Below are 15,391 nucleotides of genomic sequence, written 5' to 3' on the forward strand. Positions count from 1 at the left end.
GGTGGTTGGTGGTGATGACAATCGGAGGTGGTAGTGGGAGGAGGTGGTGGTGGTAATCGATGGTTGGTAGTGGTGATAATCGGAGGTGGTGGTGGTGGTAATCGGTGATGGTGGGTGGGAGGAGGTGGTGGTTATATATATAAGTGGTTATTAGGTTGATTTTAAATTAAATTAGGTTAATGGTAGGTTAGTCATTTCAACGTTTTAGATCACCCTTTATAACTATAGGGAAGGTTGCCTGATAAAATCATGTTCCGTCAAAAAAATCATGGTCCCTAAAAAATGGTCCCTAAAAAATCGTTCAAATAAAACCATGGTGCCAACAAAAAAAACAAAATCGTTCCAAGTAGTGGAGGAGTACTGAAGGGCGTTGGTCTGTATTTAGGTACCCAAAATGGTAAAATTGATCCTCCATAAGTCAGGTCGAGATTTTCCACCCATCTGGACGAAATCTCGAGTAAGATCTAATGAGTGTTAACACACGCCTTTCCCACTATTGTTGTATACAGCCCATGACGATAGAGACCGCCTGATAACGAAATAAAACTAGTAGTATATCATCACCAAACTTCCAGTTGAGACACTACTTAACTACATCAACTGCAATCACACAGAAATTAAAACCACAGATTTCATCTCCCTCCCTTGAATTTTCATTCTTTCAGGAATTCTGGGAAGAAAATTAGTTGTGTGAGCGGATTTCGAGTTCACAATTTAGGCGCAATTCTTCATGTATTACTGAAGTGTATGTTTGTGGGAATATCTTGAATTGTGGGGTTTTGAAATTGGTAAGAAATTTTCTCTTTGGATGTAAATTTGATCGAATTTGAGTGGGAAAGCAGAGGGAATTCATATCTGATTCTCAACTTTTGAAGAGTATAAGGCATAATTGTTTGAAATCCAGGTTACTGAACTCTGAAACTACGAGTTTCTCAGATTTTTCAGTGTTCTGAACTACTAGAGAGTTAAGTCCTGTTTGGAATTTGTATCTTCCTCTCCGATTTATCCTGAGCATTTTATGATGCTATTAGTAGTTATGATCTTCACTTTTGATAAGAGTGGCAAAGAGTATAAAACTTATAAAATGCTAAAGAAAAGGCTTTCTTTTTTTAGTGTTATAGTGAACAGATCCAAACAATCCCTTATTAAGCTGTTTATTCTGGTTCTCTTTTTTTCTTCCACTTTTGTGTTTTTCCAACAACTTTCTGGAATCACGTTATCTTTACTTTTGTGCCAAACTACTTGTATTTAGCATTTCTTCTTATGACTTCAAATTTTAAGTTCCTTTCTTTTTTACTAAAATGCATTATCTGATAGAATCTTTATTTCAGCTTAAGATAGAAACTTGTTTGTGCTGACTTTTTGGCTTATGTATCAGTGCTGTAGTGAGGAGGATAACTGGAAAAGAGTTTGGAAGGTGCTTCAATTGACGTTTTTATAAGGCGAAAAGGTAAGCATTGACTAAGATTTGTTATGTTCTTTTTCCATGTATTGTGTATTAATCATTGAATCACTCTGTGAAATTTTTATTAATATAGCACGTGAACTGCCAATTGTCTTGTTTAGCTGGTTGCGATTTCTACTTTTCTCGTGACCTTTGCCAGCTTCTTTCAACCGTTCGGCACTTTAACATTATGCTAACTGATGATTATTTGTTGTCTAGTTCTGTAGTTGACAAATAATCTGCACTTGTTGGGAGATTTTACCTTTGTTTAAATTGTGTTGTGCAGATATAAAACTCAAGATATGGGGTGTTCATTGTCGACATTAGAGGATGTCGATCAGAATAGAAGGATCCCTAAAAATGTTGGGGAGTTGGTTGTTTTCGTTCCTGGATTGCGAATTCCGAAACCGGTCAATTTTTCTCAGTCGCTTGGTGATAACTTGTCGAAAAGCTTAATAGAGCGACTCTCTGGCCTTAGGACTCGAGTAGTTGTCCTGGCCAGTCAAGAAGCCCAAACAGCTGTTAAACCAAAGAGGAAAGCGGCTACACAACACGGTTTGTGGAGTCTATGAAGCCTTTGCTTTTTGTATAAATTGATAGCTCAACACGTACATGAGTATCATGAAATTGTTATTTCTGCAGGAGGTTCAATGTTGTCTGATCTCCAGCAGTCTCTTGAAGATTACCTACCAGTTCTTTTGGGTTTAGTTAAAGAAGGTACAAAAAGCTTTACATATTTATGTCAATTAGCACTGGACACTAAGAGAACGTGTCACTAGTATTTAATGCGTCTGCAAAGTCAGAAACACTTTTTCATATGTCCAGAGGCAAGTTTGGATCAAGCTTCACAGATGTTTGTTCCTCTAGATAGGATGTTTTGCAAAAATAAATAAAATACAGAACATAATATCTTTTCTGGAATTCTCTTTCATGCACAGCATTTAAAATGAAATTTTAGTGACGTTTTGCATCATGGTATATTTTCTTTACTTCTTTGTAGGAAGCAAGCTACAAAACAGTGTAAAATTTGTTTGGGTTAATCAAGAAGATGACACTGAAGTAAGAATTTGCTCAGCCCATGTTTTCAATTCCTTTATTCGTTCACTTTTTCTGTTTCTTTGTTCATTTTACCTGTCTCCTACGAAAAATTCTCAAGTGTTTATGACTATTTATTTATTTTCTTGCAGGAAACTGCAATATCAAATGCTTGGTATGAGGTGTTGTCAGTTTTACACTTGATGGCTATGGTATCTTTCTCACAGGCCAATTTATCACTTCTTCCTAAAACATCTTCCGATGGCTGTCAGCAAACAGATGGTGCGATTATCTACTTTTGTGGCCTTGTTACTTGTCTAGTTTGTTACTTTACATAGTTGCTGAATCAGAAGTTGTTAGGCAAACAAGAGCTAAAAAAACTTCTTGTGGATGTGGTCAATATATGCAAACATCAAATTTTGGGTGAGGACTGCGACAAGACTAGAAACTCATTTTTTAATCAGTCCATTTTTCTTTTCACTCTGGAATTAGTAACAAATACCATTCAGGGTGTTTGGAATCTATTCTCAAGGAAAATGACCACACCAGCCGTGCCTACAGTTGGTTGGGCTACTAACGTTTATACTATGCTTTCCTTGCTGTATTTGGTATTTCCTATAACCAGAATTTGAGATGACAATTTTCATCTTTCATTTGTTTTCCCGCAGAAAGCAAACGAAATTCAGTGGATGTTTTCCTGAAGGGAGCAGGATATTTGGATTTTGCTCTTAACCATGTCCTTCCTCAGCTACCGGCTGAACTCAGGTTTTGTAGATTTTCATTTCTTTTCACTGTTGTAATTTTTAATTGCGTAATTCTATCATCTTACATCATGGTATAATTATACCTGTAGTGAAAAAGAAAACCTAGGATTATATGTACTGACATTATGGTATAATTGGACAAATAAGATTGTTGAACAAACTTTACGTATCCTTCACAAGGAGTTATACTAAATTCATTTCGACTACTTTTTAACTACAGGAAAGATCTTCCCGTAGACTTGGCAGAAGGAGTGCTCCAAGCACTTTGTCAACAAGCATTAGGCCAGGTATTTGTGTGATATTATATGTTTCTTTGCGGAGATGACTTATCAAACAAAACTATAGGATAAAAGTATACCAAGTCCTGACTATTCTTTTATGAATGTAATAGAGTGTTGATATCCAACTTGGAATGGCAATTGATTGTACTAAGGCCACCCTTGCAGTCAAACGGAGGCTTGCATGTGAAATGGTTAAATACTGGCATCAGGTATTTATAATGCTGTTTTCTTCAAATGAGAAGATATTAGGATATAATATTTACAAGATTTATGCTTACTCATGTATGCTGTTTTCTGTAGGCTCATGACAACATTGTGAAACTTCCTTTAACAAGTGTGTGGGGTGAAAAACATCAGCTTTATGTGAAGTGGAAATATGACGAAGCACAGGTACCTCTTTTCAGTTACCAGACTTTCTCGTTCATCCTCATAGTCATTAATTCTGTTATATCAAAGTCACATCTTCTTCAATTTTGTGCATAAATTGGCACTCAACTCCTGATAAACCTAAAGGCACTGTTACATTCCTTGTATGTCTTTTCTGATGTTTTTCATTAATTTTTTTGACGAAAAGATGTTCTATTGTGTTACCACATCGTATCTTAATTTCAGTAGTCACTTCATGAAAGAACTGCATCTTAGTTGAAGTACCCCGTGTATCTGTTTTTCAGGCTGCAGCATACTATTACCATGGCTTAATTCTTGATGAGGGAAACACAGAAAAATCTCATTTGATGGCTGTATCAGCTCTTCGAGCCGCAGAGGAGTTTCTTAAAGAAAATAAAAAGGAGTGTGAAGCCTTCCATACAACTCCACCTATATCAAAGTAATCATTGACGCCTCTCTTGAGTTTGTTTTTGGAAATTTCTTATGGATTAGTTCATTCTTTATGATGTCTGGTTATCTTTCATCAAGTTCCAAGTTATTTTATTTTCTTATTTTGCATGTTCTCCTATATCTTGCCAAATATTGTAGGACTACTTGCTATAATTTCGTCAATATTAGTAAGAGCAATTAGACAATAAATCACCCCAGAAACTGTTAAATGAGAAAAAAAAAATTAGTTGCATTACCAATTAATCTAGTAATTCTTAAGGTTTAGTTGCTCAATATCTTCTAACTACCATCTCATGTGGCAGAAATCCACCTATTTGGGGAACTATGAAGTATCTTTCAGAGAAGATTGTAAAAGACGCTTCCAGCAAGGGCCGGATTAACCAAGATCTCTACAGCCATGAAAGGTCTGAAACTAATAATTTACCTTACACTGCATATCTGATCCAATTCATGCATAAAATTCCACATTTACATTTGCACAGTTTTATACAACCATGTTATATTCATTCATACAACAAGAGTATTTCTTTCATGAAGTTGATCGAATTAGTTTTGGTTGCAGGGTAATCGAGACTGCTCCAGTGTTGCCAGATTTCTCCGTGGCACTGAAACCAGATGAATATCAGCTTCCACCAAATGATCCATTATGGAATTAAGAATTCTTTCGGGAATCTGGTTTCATACTTTGAATAACCTGAATTGAAGAGAACATATAGAAAATATTGAAGCAAAACAAGTCGGAACCTACCATACAAGTGTTAGCAGTATCTACATGAAGTTATGAACATTCTACATGGTGTTTGTTCCTTTCTTCTTTCCTTTGCTTATGTATTTTCCCATTATACTGGGATAGTGAGATGCATAGTTTTTTAGCGGGATATGAGAAAGCCTCTTTGTACAAGTACACAATAGTTGTTTAAGTTTATTCAAAGATAAGCATAATTTCCATAGTAGATTAGCAATAAAACTGTTTAATCAACTATGAAGTTAAGATCCTGTTTACAGTGTCTGCCTGAATTTGTGCAACTTTCCGAGCACTTACAGCTCCCAGTTCATGCAACATCTGCAATTCCCGGAACAAATTGGTTCGCAAATGTACCTGCATTTGCAGGGGAATAGTAAATCCAAACATCATAATAAATTCGAATATCAAGTCAGCACTAGGCTATCTATAGTTGATTTGTCTTGGAGGTGGAATTACCGACGTTTGTTTCTCTTAGCATAGATAGAGCTGCATAAACTAGGCACCATTTCTAGAGAAGGATTTCTTCTTAACTTGGCAATTGGTACAGGCATGACTACCATTCATGCACCCAAACTTCCTCTTCAATGCCTTCCACCTGCTATTTTTCTTCTCCTTCACCACACCTTCCTCTATCTGTCTCTTCATTCTGTCACATTCGTTCTCCAACTCAATCACTCCGTTATCCATTTCTATCCTTGCTTCATCACTTTCCTCGCTTCCAATAACCATCACTTCTTTTCTAGACCCATTATCTGAATTGTCAACCCTTGTGGTGATAACGTCTCTTAGGTGCAGCTGACCAACAAACAATGCCTGCACCACCACCCTTAATGGCAACCGCGAGTTCTGCGAAGCGTGAATGCGGGCTTCTTCCGACATCCTGGAGCAATCTAGCCCTTGACAAACTTCTTCTTTCTCTGATTCAGTCAGGTAATTATGTCTGTCCAAGTAAATATCGATAGCTCGGTATACTCCATCCGAGTATCGTTTTGTTTCTATTGTTGTTGCAACAGATATGGCACAGAGGGATATAAAAGAATCCTTGGTGAGATTTTCATCATCAGCTAGCTTGGCCAAGTAATCTTCTATGAGCTCAGCAACTTTGATCAGCCCCGAACTTTCTGAAGAAGTATAGTTGGCATAGAAATTCTGCAGTATCCTTTTGACACAATCTATATCAAATTGCACTTCAGCTGCATAACCTTGAGAAGGAGTCGAGAGATCTTCGACCAAAGCTTCATTTAGCTGTTTTCCTATCCTCATCTCAAATCCATATCTACAGCTAGGACTAGCATGGAAGAAAATTGCGGTCCGCAGCATCTCAAACAACAATTTGCAAGGGAGTACTATCTTGTCATCAGGCAAAAGCTTCTCTACTGTTTCAATGACATCTTTAGAATCCACAACTGCTTCCCCTGTGATGTTAACTGTAGCCCATGCCTCTGCATACCTGAAAAGAGAAGCGGCCACATATTCCGGTTGAACCCCGTTCTGAATAATGCTCGATATGATCAGCTCATAAAGACGGAGACTTAACAATGTTAAAGCTTCTGACGCCTGCTGATTAGAAGTAAACAATTTCTTCCTTACAATCGGTCTGTAATCTGCACCAGTGTCACTGAGGGTTGGTTTCTTGAATGGTTCTCCAAGTAGGCGAGGATTATCACGGGCTTTTGAAAGTAAAGATTCTAAACAAGAATCAACCAAACCGAGATGAATTGCAAAATCAAAATGGTGTTCCATGGTCTGAAAAGCCTTGACAGATTCGTTCCAGTGAGGAAGGATTTTCAAGTGGAAGAAGTTAAATGCCTTGTCTAATAGGTTTCCCTGACAGTGCTCCTCAGTCATTTCAAGGTAGAAAGCCAGACAAATGACTGGGACGATATTAATGGCCGTAAGGTTTGGCTCATAGCCTTGACAAAATTTCATGGCAAGTTCAAAGGCAGTGGAGTCCCCTGGTATGTTCTTAAAAGGAACTGCGAGTTCTTCATTCTTGTGATCCTTCAGTAGCATAGCAAATTTACGTGATTTTTCTATCAGAAGTTTCTGCAATGACAGTAATAAATAATCGATGTAAAATAATGCGATGAAGATCCAAGTTGCATTTGAATATGCAAAATCATAAACAAGAATATGCAATCGTTTAATTCAACAAGCACATAGAGAAAGTAAGGCAGATGCTCTCTAGTAGAGTTTAAAGTATGTTCAACACACTAATTTCCTAATTAAAAAAAATGCAGATATAATTGAAAATGTGGTGTATTAATCTTACTCTATCTAGTTGATAATGCTTTCCATGAATGCGAAAACGAACATCTGATGGAGATGTAATGAACTTATTATACCTGCAACACCAATGAATCAATTAATAACAAACACATGAATTTGAGGAAAATGGAACGGAATGATTAAGGTTATCAACTTACCAGTAAGAAGAATCTTTGATGATCTCTTGAGTAGCCATATTAGATAATAACTATACCTGATTGTACTAATTAGTGGAACTAATTAACTTTTGTTAAATCACTCTATGTCTTTTAGTACTGTCTAGGGTTTATGAGATTAAGAGTAATGTGATTAGTAGAAAAAAATGAAACATGATTTTAGGTGATGACTAATTACCTTGCTTAAATTTATGGATCCAATAACTAACTGTATTTTTTGACCGTTTTTTTTCTTAGTTGACTAAGTCCTTAATTCTTTTCAAAATTATAGGGTGAATTATGTTTGAACATTTGAAAGTTCGGCAGAATTGCAATTCTGTTCTAACATGCCACAATTCCCTGAAAAGTTGTCCATTCGACTGTGCCATTGCAATTTCATTTTGATGTATATCTATTACTGGCATAACATGATGTTAACTCATCATCTGGTACGTGTGTCACTTGACACACGATACCCTGTTGGTCACGGAAATTGTATTTTAGGAAACCTGTTTTAGTTAGGAAGTTCTCTTGCCTTGAAGTTCAAGGAACTCTATGTATAAGTACTTTGTATTTCCTATGAAAGTGAATGTACGAATACAATTAAAAGAAAGTTTTCTTCTGTTAATCTATCTTTGTCCGTGTCTTCTTAAACTTAACCAAAACCCTAGTCAGTTCTAGCTTGGTATCAGCTAGGTTTAGGTCCTTTTACCTCTTTCGATTTTTCTTTCTTAACCTAAAACCATGTCTACTGAATCTTCCACAATCTCTGCAGTCATTCAATCATCTTCTCCTTCTCTACTTTCAACCATGACCTCTGTCCAATTCTCTCAACCTCATCATATAATCACCGTCAAGTTGGATGAAACCAATTATTCTTTGTGGCATGCTCAATTTATGCCATATCTCCAAGGTTATGATCTAGATGGTCATGTTACTGGTGAAAAACCTTGTCCCGCGTCTCTGTTGATGATGCAGTCCCTACATCGGTGTTTCTCTCTTGGATAAAACAAGATAAAATCCGAGTAAGTTGGTTGTTCTCTTCTCTTACACCTGTTTTTTTTCGTCCAAACCATGAAGCTCCAGACTGTTGGAATCGTTTTGATCGAAGCTTTCGTCCTCCTTGTCGTCAACCACCAGCTTCTGTACCTCGTGCATATGCTGCTCATGGATCCGGCTTACTTCCATAACCCTCATGGACTCCTGATAGTGGCGCTACAGATCATATCACCAATGATTTCTCTCGTATTCAATTCCCAACTGAATATACTGGTCCGGATCAAATACAGCTGGGTAATGGTTCTTCTATACCAATTTCTAATGTTGGTTCCTCTATTTTAGGAACTCCCAATTGTAAGTTGCAGCTTCGCAATGTTCTCTTTGCACCACAAATCTCTCATAATCTCTTATCTGTTTCTCGTCTTACCACTGATAATAATGTCTTATTTGAATTTCATCCAAATTTTTGTCTTGTGAAGGATCGATGTACCGGGAAGGTTCTTTTTCGCGGCAGTAGGAAGGGTGGTCTCTATCAACTTGATGCTTCGTCTCAATCTCCTCAAGCTTGCGTAGGTGAACGTGCTAGTTTACAGGCCTGGCATGCTAGAATGGGACATCCTATGATGCGCATAGTTCGCAAAGTTATTTCTCAGTTTTCTCTTCCAGTTTCAAACCAAACTATTAGTTTTTGTTCATTCTGTCATGAGCATAGGAGTCATAAGTTACTGTTTAAGTCCAGTACAACTATTTATTTGAATCCATTAGATTTAATTGTCTCGGATGTATGGGGACCCTCTCATATTTTATCTAATGAAGGTTACAAATATTATATCATATTTATTGACGCGTATAATCGTTTTACTTGGATGTTTCCTATGTCTCAGAAATATGATGTCTTTTCTATATTCTTTTTGTTTCAAAAGCATGTTGAAAATCTTTTTAATCGGAAGATAAAGATATTTCAGTATGACAATGCGCTTGAGTATCGCAAACTTACTCCGCATCTCCAGAAACTTGGGATTTTTCATCGTTTTTCATGTCCACATACTTTTGAGCAAAATGGTTTGGTTGAACGTCGTCATCGTCATATTCGTGAAACTGGTCTTACAATCCTAAATATGGCTTCTGTGCCGTCTTCGTATTGGTATGATTCGTTTTACACTGCTTGTTATTTAATGAATCGTGTGCCTTCGACCTATGTTAATAGTTTTTCCCCATATGAAGCTCTTTTTGGTCTCCCACCGGATTACACTTCTCTTCGTGTTTTCGGTTGTCTGTGTTATCCTCACTTATGCCCGTATAGGTCTCACAAAATGGAGCCTCTTTCTTCTCCTTGTGTTTTTATTGGCTATAGTCCATCTCACAAAGGTTATAAGTGTCTTTATATTCGTATGGGTCGAGTATACGTTAGCCGTCATGTTGTTTTTGATGAGACTACCTTTCCCTTTGCACCCGCGACTTCACCTTCACTGGCATCGACTTCTTCACAGGTAACTTCACCTTCTCCCCTATCTTTTTATTTGCCCTTGCTTTCTTCTCCTCGTCCTACTGTCTCTCCGGTGCTGTCAGATCAAGCGGCTTCTACTCGACAGTCTACAACTCCATCTGCAGTCCGCCAACCTACACTTGTTCAGCAGCCACTATCTCCTCGGTCTCCACAAAGTGCAACATCAGTTGAACAGCAGCCGACGTCACCACATTCACAACCGGTTCAACCTTCCAACGTTACTACTGAAGCAGAAAACGTTGTTACTTTTGTCCCGCCATCACCTGTTTCACCCAATGGCCGGTCTCCACAACCAGCTCCAGTATTTTCCTTTGATATGTCAGAGTCCACACAACTGGCAGTAGACTCCAGTGATCAAGCTTCCGCTGTACAACCCATTATTCTGGTACATCTAATGGTGACAAGGGCTAAGGATGGCATTTTTAAACCCAACTCTAAATACGCACTGATATGTGATTCGCTTAGTGAACCAACTTGTATTTCACATGCTCATAAGGATCCGGAATGGCGTACTTCATACGATGACGAGATTAATGCATTATTTCGTAATGGTACATGGTCTCTAGTACCATATGATCCTTCCATGAATGTTATTGGATGTAAATGGGTATTTCGTATCAAACGAAATACTGATGGTACAATTGCACGTCGTAAATCTCGTTTGGTTGCAAAAGGCTACAATCAGCAAGAGGGAATTGATTTTTCTGAAACATTTAGTCGGTTGTTAAACCATGCACTATACGAATTATACTTACATTGGCTTTATCTTCAAACTGGCCAATTCATCAGCTGGATGTGCAGAATGCTTTCTTACATGGAGAACTTCAAGAAGAAGTGTATACGAAACAACCTCTGGGGTATGTGGATTTTCATTTCCTACACATGTTTGCAAATTACGTCGTTCTCTCTACGGACTTAAACAGGCTCCTCGTGCATGGTACCACAAACTTAGTGCCTTTTTGCTACAAATTGGGTTTATTACTTCAAAGTGTGACTCTTCTTTGTTTATCTACAATGGAACTTATGGTACTATTTATTTGTTGGTCTATGTGGATGACATTATTGTTACCGGTTCCAGTACCACAGGTATCGCTTCTGTTCTCACTCGCTTACAACAAGAATTTGCAATTAAAGATCTTGGTTCCTTGTCTTATTTTCTTGGCATTGAGGCGACTCATACGTCTTCTGGTTTATTTCTTTCTCTACAACGTTATACTCATGATCTTCTTATTCGAGCAAAAATGGATGGAGTCAAACCAATTCGCACTCCACTGAGTACATCTGGTGATATTTCTTCTGATCGTAGTACTTTATTAACTGATGCTACTGAATATCATAGTATTGTTGGAGCATTGCAATATTTAACGTTCACTCGACCAGATCTTGCATATGTTGTTAATAAAGTCTGTCAATTTACGCATGCTCCTACCGAATTTCACTGGGGTTTGGTTAAGCGTATTCTTCGTTATCTCAAGAGTACAAGTACCTTTGGTATACTTCTTCGACTGTCACCTTCTTTGCAATTATCTTTCAGTGCATACACTGATTCTGATTGGGCTGGTTCTCTTGATGATCGTCGTTATACTAGTGGATATTGTGTTTATTTGGGGTGGAAATATTGTCACCTGGAGTGCTCGTAAACAGAAAACTGTTTCTCGTTCTAGTACTGAAGCTGAATATCGAGGTCTTGCTATTGCTACTGCTGAAATTATGTGGATTCAGTCACTCATCTCGGAGCTTCGTATATCTACACGTCCTCCTCCTATATTATGGTGTGACAATCTTGGTGCAACTTATCTCACAGTTAATCCTATCTTTCATGCGAGGACAAAGCATATAGAAATCGACTATCATTTTGTTCGAGATCAGGTTTCTTCCAAACTTCTTGATGTTCGTTTTATATCGTCTAAAGATCAAATTGCGGATATCTTTACAAAACCACTTTCTAAAGATCGGTTTTCTTCTTTACGATTCAAGCTAACGGTTCAGGAGAACCCGTTACGCTTGCGGGAAGGTGTTAACTCATCATCTGGTACGTGTGTCACTTGACACACGATACCCTGTTGGTCACGGAAATTGTATTTTAGGAAACCTGTTTTAGTTAGGAAGTTCTCTTGCCTTGAAGTTCAAGGAACTCTATGTATAAGTACTTTGTATTTCCTATGAAAGTGAATGTACGAATACAATTAAAAGAAAATCTTCTTCTGTTAATCTATCCATGTCTGTGTCTTCTTAAACTTAACCAAAACCCTAGTCAGTTCTAGCTCATGACCATGGCATGAGAAAATCAAACTACAAAGGGACCTGTCGGCCCATAGGGTAAGATTGGCTTTTGGGGAGGTACGTAATTTCTGATTTTTGATATTGCAATATTATTTCCGTAAGAGTTGCTAGATCATGAGAGTCACTTTTTATGCAGTATGTTTATGCATCTCGTGGATTACATTTTTGGAATGAGTTGGTGGATTGGTATGATGCTGGTGGTGTGATAAAGTCTGTGTCAGAAAATGAAAGTGACATAGAGAGTCCGCAATCAGAAAATGTGATTGATTTTAGCCTCTACTTAACTCTTAATCCTGATTTTAGAAAAATCATCGATTTGAGACTGGAGATGGTATTCTTACTGTATGGCTAGCCGCTAGCTTCTTCTCCTTGACAAAATTTTGATCCTGGTTTTAGAAAAACTTCTTAGGAACCTTAAGAAGAAGAGGTCTCTCAAGTCTCTAGGATATACAAATTTGCTGATACTGTATTGAAATGTAAGACAGTGATGGTTATATTTATATGCAACCATTATTTTCAGCATGTTTAACTTGTTTCTGTTCTGGTGAATTGCAAGGAGTTGGCAAAATATTTTCAGTATGTTACTCATTACATTAACAAGTGACTCCCAAAATGAGTATCAAATAGAGGTCTCTAATTACCAGAATATGTAAACATCGACGGCTGTGTTATTCTTCATGATCAGCATTTGGCATATTTAGTCGTTTACATTCAACATGCGCTTTATAGGTGGGCTTGGGCTTATTTTATGTGTGCTTTTTAACTGTGTCCTAACTCCTCATACGAATGAAACATGGTCATGGGATGTATTTTGCTTACTTCTAGTGTCTTTGTCAGTGTACTTGTTATCTTTACCGAGCAAAAAAACAACAACAGACGATTTCCTTTGGCTCTGGGTAAACTAGTCAGTAGTCACAGGTAGCACGCATGAGGGAGGAGCTAATCTTACACTACTATAGAATATATAGTGCATCAATCATCTCTATATGGGCCGCGTACAGAATCAGTCTCATGAATAGAGCTTCGGCCTACAAGAAAAGAGACCTGTTTTGAGGCATACTCAAGTTATCAGCCGAACCTATGATTTTGTCTAGGTTCTGCTGATAACTTTTCAGCCGAACATACTCAAATGTATGCTTCAAAAACACAGGTTTACAAGAAAACCCACCTGAAAACAGGTGGAAATCACTAGCTTTATGAAGAAGAGAAAAGAGTTTTATATCATTGTTGCCAACATAACACTTTAGAAAGATATATGGATTTTTTATTTTATTTTTGGTTAAAGAGGCAAAATGCCCCAATTTCGATGGTCACCTTGTCAAAATGCCCCAGACGTTAAAAATAAAGTCAAAATGCTCCAATCCGTTATATTACTATTAGAATAGAGATATCTGGTCAAATCGGGGCATTTTGACTAGTCAACGCCCGAGTTGACTTCCGAAATTGCCCATGCTAATTAGGAATGGTGAGAGATCATATTTTGGGACACGTGTTCGTATCCTATGATATTCAGATCACGGAGAAAATTAACGGTGACAGATGAGGGGCTCTTACACGTGTCATAACATCATTTGACCACGTGGATATTATAAAATAATATAATACATCTTTGATGACTGGGCATTTGATGCCACGTGTCCCAATATATCAAGGACATGTGTCGTTCTAGGACAGGTGTCATATTAGTGCACGTGTGAACCCATACGTGTGTACAAAGATCTTATCTTCTCTTCATCGAGTTTCATCCACAGAAAACCTGAAAGAGAAAGTTATCCAGAGAGAGAGAGAGACGGATTGAGAGATGGAGGGAGAAGACTGAACTAAACCCTAAACATACAAGATCGAGAGAGATATGTCAAGATAGAGACAGATTGAGAGAAATGGATCTCGAGAGAGACAAATCGAGATAGTTTGCTGAGTTTTAATGGTGTGAAGAACTGGACACAGAATATTACTGAAAAAGGTAAATCATCTAAATTCTTTATGGTTTTTTGGCATATTTTGATCGTTATTTAGACTCAGTATATAGATTCTCCAATATTCGTTGTTCTGAATCTATGTAAAATTAGGGTTCACAAAATTGGGAATTTCATTTTCTGAAATTAGGGTTTTTTTTCTTCGTTAAACGGGTTTATAACTGATTAGGGTTATATTTTTCAATCGTTCTGAATCTATGTTTATAGAATTAGGGTTTATAAAATGAGGAATGTAATATTCTGAGTTTAGGGTTTATACCAAAATTGGAGGAATTTTATTTTATGATATTAGGGCTTGGGTATACCAAAATTCACAATTAGGGTTTAATAAAAAGTTATTAGCCTGGTAAAAAATTAGCACAATTGAACTTTAGTATCATCATAACACACTGTGTCTTCAGTTCAGGTAAATACATCAAAAATAAAGTCCCTAAAATCATTACTGGGAATCATGGTGCCGTGTATCTCTTTTAATCATGATAATTTGAAGTTGCTGCTAGTTTGATCATGATTATTGATCTGTTTTTCTTTTTTTCATTGTTTCAGAATGGGTAGTCATGATAGGGATTTCTGGATAACTGATATAGGTAATACATATAGGGACTTCTATTGTTATGATTGTAAAACTGGTACAAGTGGTGACAAGTTCATGTCTATGCTAAAGAAAAGATTGGTAGATGAACATGGTATGGATCCAACACTTGAATTGTTTTTATTTAATGATGATAATGGGGATGCATGTGATAAGTGTGAATCAGAAAGAATGTTTCAATCATTTTGGAATAATGGAAAACCAAATAAAAGAAATTTTGTAAGACTGTGGATTACTCATATTATTCCTACAATAGAGCATTGGGGTTTTGGTTGTGATACTGCTAGTATTGGTAGTGTTAGTTGTATGACTGAGGTGATAAGTCCAGTGAAGAAGAAATTAGTAAGTAAAAGGGTTGAGGTTAGGAGGAGTCCAAGACTTAATAAACAGGATAACAACAATGTTAAGAAGTCTGATATGAGACCAACAAGAATTGATTTTGTGAATGAAGAGCAAGATATGGCCCAGCAACATATTCCAACACAAGCATTTGTTGCAGACAACC

The 15,391-nt window shown here is 37.2% G+C and overlaps 2 protein-coding genes across 2 annotated transcripts; one reads left to right on the forward strand and one right to left on the reverse strand.

Annotated features, from left to right (window-relative positions):
• The first annotated feature begins 449 nt into the window (after positions 1-449).
• LOC113299628 lies at positions 450-5,347 on the forward strand. The gene is made up of 13 exons (XM_026548692.1): positions 450-788; positions 1,379-1,450; positions 1,731-1,999; positions 2,087-2,161; positions 2,445-2,503; positions 2,632-2,761; positions 3,148-3,244; positions 3,464-3,530; positions 3,635-3,733; positions 3,825-3,914; positions 4,196-4,350; positions 4,664-4,765; positions 4,924-5,347. Exons 3-13 carry the CDS (start codon positions 1,747-1,749, stop codon positions 5,015-5,017), a joined length of 1,221 nt encoding a protein of 406 aa, XP_026404477.1. The 5' UTR covers positions 450-788; positions 1,379-1,450; positions 1,731-1,746; the 3' UTR covers positions 5,018-5,347.
• On the reverse strand, positions 5,341-7,570 carry LOC113295991 (BTB/POZ domain-containing protein At5g17580-like). Its single transcript, XM_026544315.1, has 4 exons — positions 7,533-7,570; positions 7,379-7,451; positions 5,638-7,152; positions 5,341-5,460 (listed from the first exon to the last, which is right to left on the reverse strand). Exons 1-4 carry the CDS (start codon positions 7,568-7,570, stop codon positions 5,341-5,343), a joined length of 1,746 nt encoding a protein of 581 aa, XP_026400100.1.
• Between the last annotated feature and the right edge of the window lie 7,821 nt (positions 7,571-15,391).

Source organism: Papaver somniferum, chromosome 7 (assembly GCF_003573695.1).
Source record: "Papaver somniferum cultivar HN1 chromosome 7, ASM357369v1, whole genome shotgun sequence".
Lineage (NCBI taxonomy): Eukaryota > Viridiplantae > Streptophyta > Magnoliopsida > Ranunculales > Papaveraceae > Papaver > Papaver somniferum.